We start from the raw sequence: 10378 nt of genomic DNA on the forward strand, positions 1-10378 counted from the left end.
AAGTTCTCTGGTCTTGTTCCTAGAGTTACTGTACTTACAGCGCCATCTATTGTTCAAAGTAACCCTCGGTCTTCATCGTTTAGACATGCGCAGTCTTGCCTGTCATATGACGAGACATGCGCACCGCCGTTGTCGTTCTGAAGGAATTTAGGAAATCGTTCATAACTGAAGATACAAAACTTTACTTAACTTGGAGAGCAAAGGGAATTCATTTTTGATCCTACCCCAGTAAGTAACAAGTGTCTGACTCCGTGTTGCCTCCCACAACGTTCATCATACAGAACACAAGGGTGTTTACATTCTGCTACTTCTAAAAGTAAAGAGGAACTAGCTAGCTAACTTTGCTACGCTAGCCAGCTAGCATGCGCTGAGGTATAAGTTAGCTTACAATTGGTTTGTTTTGACAGAGTAAATAAACACATTTTTGTCAGTAAGAAGAAAAGAAGACTGTGAAACACCATGAGTAAACAGTAAGTATGAAAGACATGCGCCAAACCAGGCAATCATGGTGATGGGACGTTGGCGTACTGGACAAAAAAGGGCTTTTTATTCTACTAACAATTCGGTCTGTATTTTTTCTGGGTAAGGTGCAGTTTTCTGTTGGGTGTGGATTAAGCTTAAAGCCTATAACGTCATAGCGTCGTTAACGTCACACTGTGCTGTAACCGAACGTTAGCTAGTGTGTTTAATTGCATTGTATATTTAGTGAGTCCCTTATGCATGTGTGTTCATGTGGGAGACATGCAGGTGTTCTTAACACATACTCCATTAAATAGCGCTAGTTAATTGGAAGTTTATTTTGTCGTTGATCTATCGAAAGAAGTTGCTTCTTACAGTTTTTCCAAACGGGCAAACAAGGTGTAAACCCTTTCACAGAACTTTAGACGGTACACTGTGTTGCTCGCTGTGACACTGATAGAATTTGTCTGACAGTAGCGGTGGACAAAGACATCTTGGAAAACCAGTTAATGGAGAAAAACTGGAAATGAGTTTGAGCCAATGAAAGGTTGTTTGTGTGTGTGTGTGTGTGTGTGTGTGTGTGTGTGTGTGTGTGTGTAATGAGTTATTGCTAGTGACTGCAATCTTGAGCTGGCATTAGCTACAAATTTTATAGAGTGCTAGACTACAAAAAATGTACTTTATTTATTAAATTAGCAGTTTTTGTAAGTATGGGATGGGATGGGATGATAAATGTAGTTAAATGTTGCTAACACCGTTTGAATAGTTTAACCATATTGCTTGAATTTTGTGATATGATTACTGACGGGGCTATCATCTAGCACTAGCTAATATAGTTTATTAGCTAATGTATAATGAGAGCTTCGCCGTGAACCATAAAATTAAACCCATCTGCATCGTATTGGATAGGTCCCACCGTGCCACCTTTTAAAAAATATGGCTTCAAACAAGACATAACCAGCGTACCTCCCCGCAATTTGCTAGGGAGGTACCAACCACTGCATAATAGGAACACACAGGACCTGCCGTTTTGGAGATTCTCTGAGCGTATAGCCATCACATTTTGGCCATTGTCAAAGTTGCATAGATTCTTATGCATGCCTGTTTGTGCAGCGTCCAAGTCATCAGCTTCAAGCACGGATTGTTTACTTGGCACCTAAAATATCTTAATCATTTTATATATATATATATATATATATTACATACACACACACACACACACACACACACACACACACACACACAAGACTACATGACAAAATGACACCACTGCCAGTTTTCTTTATTTGGAGGTTCAAGACTAACATATCCATTGTGTTTTAATATGTATGGGTGAGCCTGCGATATTCACACTCTCTTTCACACTTGCACACACATACATACCACACAGAACTACTTGTTTCTTTACCAGCCTGTCTTGGCATTATTATAGTGGTTGACTGTGTACAGTCAAGAAATTATTTGACTAAATGGCACAAAAACATTGACAAAGCAAAAAAAAAATGCTGCTTTGTCTGTGTTTGTCATGTTACAGAGGCTCATGTCTTTTGGTTTCCTCTTTCCTGTCACATTTCAGTGACTAGAACCTCTCGTCACTGCCTTTTACCTCTAAAACTTTGAAGAATCTCCTAAGAATATTCTGATTGTTTTGTTTTCCTTTGTGGCTGAGGGGATTTCTTTTGATTTCTCATGAGTACCCTGTTAAATGTGACCTCTCACTTCTGCTTGTCAGACCCCAGAGTGTAGAGCTTAGTGCTGCAGGCAAATCAGCCAATATTGACACCAGCAAGATGGCGGACATGTCAGTGGAAGAAATCACAATGAGAGCCAACCAAGTGACTGATGAGGTATGCATTTTTTGTTACCTTATTTTAAGACAACTGCTTAGAACTGACAATATATTGTGTCAGCTTTGTATCAGTTTTTTTCTTTCTTGTGCTAGTTTCTTTCTTTCTTACTTACACTTTCTAACTGTACTTGCTATCCTTCTTTCTCTGTAGTAATAGCAGTAGCTAAAATTTGAAGTCTGTTAATGCTTGTATTCTGAGGTCCTCTAATCCTTTTTCTTTTCCTTTTTCCTTTTCCTCCAATTTCTCACTTTGCGTGCCTTTTGAAGGACTACGATGAGCTTTTTCTGTCGCATAACCCATGTTGGGTACTAACAGCATGAAAGACTCCCTTTGCCCATGAAGGACAGCACGGGCAAAATGGGGTAAACTGATAACGTAACACTACTTACTTAACTATTTACTAATTACTTCCCAATTTATTATGTAAAACATTTGAGACTGGAGTATGTTGTTTTCCAGTACAAGGGTCAGCGAGCGGACTATAGTCTAATTTAAGACTAGGAAATGAAATTCTTTGTTTTTCCACTTCCTCTACAATAGTACTTGGTTACCTGTAAAACCCCTACAGTTTAAACACATAGAATTTTGCTTCTGTCCAAATTCTTTAATGTCAAAGTGAAAAAAACATGTAATGTAAAATAATTGCTTATATTTTAAAACACATCAATTTGTATAGCGTTTTTTACAGCCACCGTAGTCACAAAGCAGCTTTACAAGAAGAGTACAACACACTAAATAAATAAATAAAAAATAATTTTATATATATATATACACACATATAGTATTCTCACAGTTAGTACAATGGAGATCACCTGAGTGCAGTGAATGTGTGTCAGGTGTTTGTAGTATTGAGGAAGGTCCAGTCACTGAGTAATCAGTATTTCTGGCTACAAATACACAATGAAGGCAAAAGAACACTATAACCTAAGAGAAAAATGTTTTTGAAGAGTATAAATCAGGAGACTAGAGTTCAGTTAAATCCATCATTAATATGTACATCTGCTTAGGGCAGGTCATCCTTGCAAACTTGGTGACCGTGTAAGAGGGAGACTAGTGAGGGAGGCCACCAAGACACCAATGTCTACTCTGAAGAGCTGAAATGGGAAAGACTCTGTTGGAGCCTCTCTCTCTAGTCACCTTTTTACCATTCAGTTTGTGAGGAAGGCCTGCTCAAGGCAGATTTTACACGTGCAACATTCCTTCAGTTTCTCAATGACTGATTTAACTAAACTCCAGGGGGTGTTCTCATTTTGGGTTATTGCATATACATATCTTGCAGTATTGGATCTTGCTTGCACCTTGCTTGTACTTGAGTTTCTGAGGGAATAATTGTAATGCAATCCCGTTAATCCTGTAACCTCTTTGTTTTGCACATGTTTCCTGTAATCATGTGCATTTGTATATGCTGCGTAAACATCTTAGTAGAGTTGATTGGGCACTGAGTTGCTAGTAATGACTGAGTAATAGTTTTATGTTTTTTCCAGTCTCTGGAAAGCACTAGGCGAATGCTGCAGATGGCGGAGGAGGTAAGAGCTTTTGTTTTTACATGTCCAAATTCCCCTAGGCCAGTCCAGTTATTTACACTCTTCTAAACCAGAATTTAATGCCTTCATCTGTGTCTGTCTTTATGTGCTGAAGTAATGACTGGAAAGTCTAGTCTTTTTTTTATTCCTTTTTTATGATTTTATTTTATTTTCCCCAAATCTCTAATTTTTAGAGCAGAGAGACAGGAAATAAGACAATGACAATGCTGGACCAGCAGGGAGGTAAGTGAGTCCAGCATTTTAATCTTCAGCAAGCTACTGACTTACTCTAAGGTTTTTCATTAAATCCTTTAAGTATGTGCATACAGAGTGTTCCACCCTTGTGTATGTCCCAATTATTATGTCATTTATTTAGAGCAACTACGGCATGTGGAGCAGGGCATGGACCAGATCAATCAGGACATGAGACAGGCTGAGAAGAACCTGACTGATCTGTCAAAGTGCTGTGGCCTATGTGTCTGTCCCTGTGATAGGTATATTATTTGTAATTTCTCTGCAGGAAAGACCTACACATTTAATGAGATATAATGGTCTACTTGTTTTTCTTTAATTGCATCTTTCTAGTCATTATGATAGCAATTCAGACAATGCAATGCAATGTTGTCTAAATGCAGCAAGAGAGTGTGCAGTAATATTATATTCCAACACTGCTTTTATAAAAGAAAAAAATATTTAGCAAAGGTTTGGACATCTGTATTATTTGCATTAGTTGTCAAAGCTTAAATTACTGCATTTGCTTCAGACTAGCTGTATGTTGTTTACCAATGACTTGTTCTCTAAAGAAAGGGAAGACGTTTTTATACTATTTTTAATTTTTACTTCAGGTTTTAGTGATTTCCAACCCTCTGACAGTTTACTGCTTACATTTGTATAATTGAGGTCTCTTGACTTTGTACCTTACAGGTTGTAAACTGAACTCAAACTGTTTTAATGTCTAACTGGAAAAATAGTTATTTAAAACCTTTTGACAGTAGTGTATGTTAAACCAATCCTAAACAATGCTAAATAATTTATTATTGAGTAATTACAATAAACAATAATTCAGCCAGACCATGTATTCCATTAACAGTGTACTGTATTTGTCAAACAGCATAACTTGATAATTATTTAAACAGGAATGTCTCAGCTAGTCAGATTTTAGAACCATAGCTATTTATTTTGTAAAACCTAATTAGCATTAACTGTAGAGTGCATCACTTTTTTTGTACTTGTTCAGTGCGCAACAGTATATAGGTGTGTGTGAAGACTTAAGGACCCACAAATTCCAAACAGATATTTCCAAAGCACTCCTGTTACCTGTGTGACAAGCACAGTCATACTCGTGAGGAGTGCATCAAGAAATTGTGCAAGCGCTGACCAAAGGGATGAGCAGGTGTTGGCATGGGAAATTGTGTACCCATTTCCGTACTTAAAGCATTTGCCTTTTGTGAGATTTTTAACTTTTGCTGTGCATGGACTTCATGTTTCTCCACCCAGGTCAGAAATAATCCCCTCAGTCTGTGGTGACTGGTTACCCAGTTACACACAAGTGAAACTAATATTGACAGTAATAGGGATTTGACCAGCTCATTTTCTCAATAGCTTCATAGTCACCTAAGGTCACCTTAAATGGTAGAGAGAGTGTTTCATGTGATGTCTTTTAGCAGTGATATTTAATGTGAGTTGAGATGAAAACCCAGCTTTGTGACTGACATCTAGGGCTGGGCGATGTGGAAACATTTTATATCATGATATTTAAAGAATTTTTTTTTTACAATATACAATATTTATCACAATATTTGGGCATGTAGACAAATGCACCAACAGCATAAAAAATATTTTAAAAACTGCTGTCCTAATACTCTTCTATACTGAGTACCGTGATTTTTACTCAAAATATGCTGCACACCATTAAATTAATTAAGACTTATTATACTCTTTGTAATGAAACGTGCAGATAATCAGTGCTCTTTAAGCACTGACGATATCCACGATACACTCACATGCATCATATTGTGTACCACGATAAGCAGTTTATCACAATGCAATAAAATAGTCATATTGCCCATCTCTACTGACAACACAGATCAGAATAACTTTACACAAAACATGTCTAAATATTACTCTATTAATGTGTTCATACTGAATATTAGAGCTGAACACAGAACAAATAAGTAATTTTATTAGTTTGTAATTTATTATTTTATAAAAGAACAGTATGTTGAGAAAAAGTAGATACAGGTGAGTCTTCTCATGAAAATGTTTAAGCTGATTAGTGTCTAAAATTAAAATTAAAATGACTATGTAATAAATTGCTGTATTGAAATCTGATTGAGCCGTGAGTTCCAAACAGTGATGTGTACCAAACTGTGACTTGTATCATTGCACCCCTAGAATGTCAACCTGCAGTGAGTCGGTATTTCAGCACTTACTACTTGGTACTTTTGTTGTGAATTTGTGAAAGTTTGTCAAAACACGCTCTGTTGCTTCTGAATTAGCAGTAGTTTTACATATCTGAATACTTGTATTTTAGGGTTAAGTCCATTGAGAATGATGGGCGGTATAAGCGGACTTGGGGTACCGGAAGTGACAATGCCAGCACTGAAGGAGGAGAGGGAGGCGTGGTGTCCAGTCAGCCAAACAGCGTCCGCAATGGCCAAGCTGCTGCTCCGGTGTCATCATCCAGTGGTCCCTACATCAAGAGGTTACACTGATTACTTATGTTGATAAGATCACATCTAAGGTCTAATGACTATACTGTTCTGTTGAAAATATCTCATCAGCTCCCTTAGTGGAATGTTGTAATTTCATGTGCAGTTTTTTTTTTTTTTTGTAACTATTAACAAATAGTTAACAGATGTTACTGTAGTTACTGGAACAGCAACGCTTGCTACTGCTGTCAAAAAAAACAACCAGTGTGTTAGGTTTTTAATCAAACTTTGGTTAAGTTACTTTAATGTTTGCTCCCTTGGGCCATGGTGTGTGTAGTTGGCATGCCTTTTGGCATGTAGTTTTCATTTATCTGGTATTGTATAAGGCACAACCATAATTAAGAACCCTGGTCTGCGTTTAATTATTAACTTTTGTCAGAATAACTAATGATGATCGGGAGGAGGAGATGGAAGAGAACCTGGATCAGGTGGGCAGTATCATTGGAAATCTGAAGACCATGGCTCTGGATATGGGCAATGAGATTGACAAGCAAAACAAAACCATTGACCGCATTACAGACAAAGTAAGGCATCTCCATGCATCATTCACATTAATTTGAAGGAATACTCAAGCGTTGTTTAAGCTGATCTCGGTCTTCTCTGTCCGCAGCCTACAGTTGTCTAGCAATAATTTAAGGCAGTTGTTTTGATGTATTACTAATCAAGTACAAAATGCAATATTTTTAGCAAATGCTGTACATTTGTAGAAAGTCATGGTTTAGCATGATTGGAAGTAGAATAGTACACCAGTTTAGAAATGTGAAGGTTAGCATATGCTAATGTTCACATATGTAGACTGGTATGCTTTTTTTAATTAAAGTGCCCTTCACAAATCCAGTAATGGAAATGATTTCGTGCATTGAAAGGATAAGACACAGAAACGTAACCTTTTTTGTCCTTTTTTCACAGGCTGATATGAACAAAGCTCGCATTGATGAAGCCAACCAAAGAGCTAACAAACTTCTGTAGATAAAATGACCTCAACATGTGTGATTGAGGGTCTCTCTCTCTCTCTCTCTCTCTCTCACTCATACACACACATTTAAAGGGCAAATAAATTCAGCTTTAGAGATTATGTTCTTTCAGTGCCACCTGTGCCTTTTTGTCATAGCTTAGATGCTATTTCGTGAATATAAATGTGCACACAAACACACAGTCTCTTGTACAATCAGGTATTTGCCCCTATAGGTGAGAAATGGATGCTGGATGCACAGAGTGTAGCTGTACAAAAGGCTCTGGTCACTGCTGTTCTATTTGCCTGTACACTTTATACACTGCTAGAGATGCTATTTTAATAGCCCCTCTTTACCTGGGTCAGCATGCCAAGTTAATGTCTTAGTTTCTCTCCCTAAAACAAAAAGGGACCTCAGACCACATCTTTGGATTTGCCTTTCCCCATAGCTTGTGATTCAAGTTTACTCTATTTCTTTGTAGCTTGGTTTATAATATTGAATGGTTCATAATATTTTTCTGTTCACTGGTATATTCCTATTTAATTATAAAATGGTCATGAACTGTTCTTTGTAAGTAAGGTTTGAACAATTTAGTCATGTTTAATATGGTTGTCTTCCTCATTCCCACCCTGTGTTGGTTAACATGAAGGTAATGAGTGTAGAAGTTGCTGATAATTGTGATATGGACTGAATTTGTGCACTTGTAATATTGGGATAAACAATGAGTTTTGTAATGGTATTTACACCACAAGTTTAATAGCTCTAGTATGTAGGAATAGGACTGTTAAATATGCTTTTGTCTAATAAATGTTTTATGCCTAATAAAGCCAGAACAATTCCTGTACACTGAGATGTTTTGTTTTGGGTTAACTGCTATTTTGTAATTTATTGACTTTGCTAGCAGTGGGCACTGTTAATACTGTATCTGGCTATCTGGCCAAGGAATTTAACTTCAGTAAAGCCAGATGTATCGAGTTTTTAAAACATCTGCAACATCAGTGTGATAGATTAGATTAGTTAATTTGTCCATCATTATTAAATAATACTACATTAATAACAACCATATCATACATGCATACATACAGTAAATAATCAAATCAAAAATCAAATACAAGTTTTCTGCTCCCTGGTGGGTTATTTGTGCACTGCATGCACCAGAACAATAAACAGGGACATTTAACATTTTTAAGTTTACCATTAAACTTAAACTTTAAGGGCTTTTATTGTGTTTACAAAACAGCTTTGAGCGATAAATTCCTGATTGTCTGAAAATTTTGTAGTTCAGGCTTTAAACTTAAGGTTTTTAACTCTTTAACCATCTCTCCTTGGCTGTCATCTAAGGTGAAACTCAGATTAACTGTCATGTTTGTGAGTGTTCACTTGAAATGTATTCTTTTTCCTTTTAATTAAGCAACATTCAGATGAGTAAAATGTGTTGCTGGTAAAGCATTCTCAATAGATTAAAATAGTCATAAATCAACTGCATTTTAAAACTCCGCTCCAGTCCAAGGAACTCGCATGCCTGTGTGATTTACTGAATCTACTGAACTATTTTCTGCCCCAACACATCTATTCCCCAGCAACTAGTTATCAAGCAGTTTATAAGTATAAATGTTTAGAAATCAGTTCAAGTTGTGCAAGTAGTTACTAAGAAACACTGTTTTGGGTGAAAAAACAAACAAACACAAATGTAAACAAAGAAGCAATTAGTTTTTAACTATTTAACTAGGTAAATATAATTCAAATGCAGTTAACCTAATGTAATGATGTAATCAAAAGATATCAGAAGTTATGCTAATGACTAAGCTAGAAAAAATTGTCTGCTCTTTTACTTTTTCATTGTCTGTTTTTGCTGGGGGTTTTTTATGTGTAATTTACTCTTTTCGTTTGCATTGAGAAATGATGCAATGTGTGATGCAAAATAATTGTGGATCAACTTTCATGCACGGCTGTGCTAAGATTAGAGTTGTGCAAACTCTACCAGGTAACTTGGTATAATGGTATAAATAACTTGGTAACTTGGTATAAATACAAATATAAAATAGTTGATACAAAAACCTGTCCCAATAAAGGAGGCCTTATATTTAAAATTGGCGATGTGGGTGATCTGGTACAGACGATTATATGCTTTAGTTCAGTTCAGCTGTTGGTGTGTCTTTTTGCCAGTGGCCAATAGAAACTGACAAATCACAGAGTGTAGAATCCTATTGGTTGGAGGGGAAGCAGTGATTTAGGGCAGAGTTGCAGATGACCTGGCAGCAGCATTGTATGGGAGGAGCGGAAAGTATGACTTGACCATCCTGGATCAGGAGACTAAGTAACGCCTCTCCTTCCTTCCTTTCAGATTCCATGATAGTCATCACTGGGCTCTCACACTGACCTGACCACATATTGACTTCCCCCTACGCTTACAGAAATAGTCTTAGCAGCCCATGGTGCTTTTAGGGTCTTGGGTTCCACTCGACAAATGTTTGCCTTTCACCTCATTCTGTTGGCATATAAATAACAGACATGGTCAAAGTACACTGACATAACTTGGTGTTCCAGAATTGCAGTGTTGACTCACTGTTAAGTTTTTGATAGTTTTTAAACTTGAGTTTTCTCCTTCACCCTCATACTCAGTGGACTGTGGAAGTCACACCTCACTAACAGGAAACATCTGTGGGCATGGCACAGTTGCTTTCTTTAGAGCGTTAGGAGCGTAAAGTCACACAAACCTGTACACTCCTTACACATTATCTACAGTTAAAATTAGAAACTAAAGTGATGTGTGAGCCTTACTTTAACCTATATGCAAGAAGTAATCTCCATTCTACTTGATGATCTGTGTTTGTGTGTGTGTGTGTGTGTGTGTGTGTGTGAGAGAGAGAGAGAGAGACGCT

General features: G+C 37.1%; 1 protein-coding gene across 2 annotated transcripts; it reads left to right on the forward strand.

Moving 5' to 3' along the window:
* Window positions 1–103: 103 nt before the first annotated feature.
* snap23.1 (synaptosome associated protein 23.1) lies at window positions 104–8340 on the forward strand. Of its 2 annotated transcripts, XM_072689897.1 has the most exons (8): window positions 104–228; window positions 2192–2306; window positions 3794–3835; window positions 4027–4075; window positions 4209–4326; window positions 6366–6536; window positions 6923–7067; window positions 7453–8340. In XM_072689897.1, the coding sequence occupies exons 2-8, from the start codon at window positions 2250–2252 to the stop codon at window positions 7510–7512; spliced, it is 642 nt and encodes a 213-aa protein (XP_072545998.1). In that variant the 5' UTR covers window positions 104–228; window positions 2192–2249; the 3' UTR covers window positions 7513–8340. The 2 variants fall into 2 exon arrangements, with proteins under 2 accessions (XP_072545998.1, XP_072545999.1); XM_072689898.1 differs by lacking the exons at window positions 104–228; window positions 2192–2306 and adding an exon at window positions 2623–2671.
* The last annotated feature ends 2038 nt before the right edge of the window (window positions 8341–10378 follow it).

The sequence above is a fragment of the Salminus brasiliensis genome, chromosome 10, assembly GCF_030463535.1.
Source record: "Salminus brasiliensis chromosome 10, fSalBra1.hap2, whole genome shotgun sequence".
NCBI lineage: Eukaryota > Metazoa > Chordata > Actinopteri > Characiformes > Bryconidae > Salminus > Salminus brasiliensis.

Excerpts from the sequence above, each read along its gene's own strand:
- snap23.1 (XM_072689897.1), top strand. The coding sequence starts at position 2,250 with ATGGCGGACATGTCAGTGGAAGAAATCACAATGAGAGCCAACCAAGTG. Across the intron at positions 4,076-4,208 it reads AATGCTGGACCAGCAGGGAG|AGCAACTACGGCATGTGGAG; the intron begins GTAAGTGAGTCC and ends TCATTTATTTAG. Across the intron at positions 6,537-6,922 it reads AGTGGTCCCTACATCAAGAG|AATAACTAATGATGATCGGG; the intron begins GTTACACTGATT and ends AACTTTTGTCAG.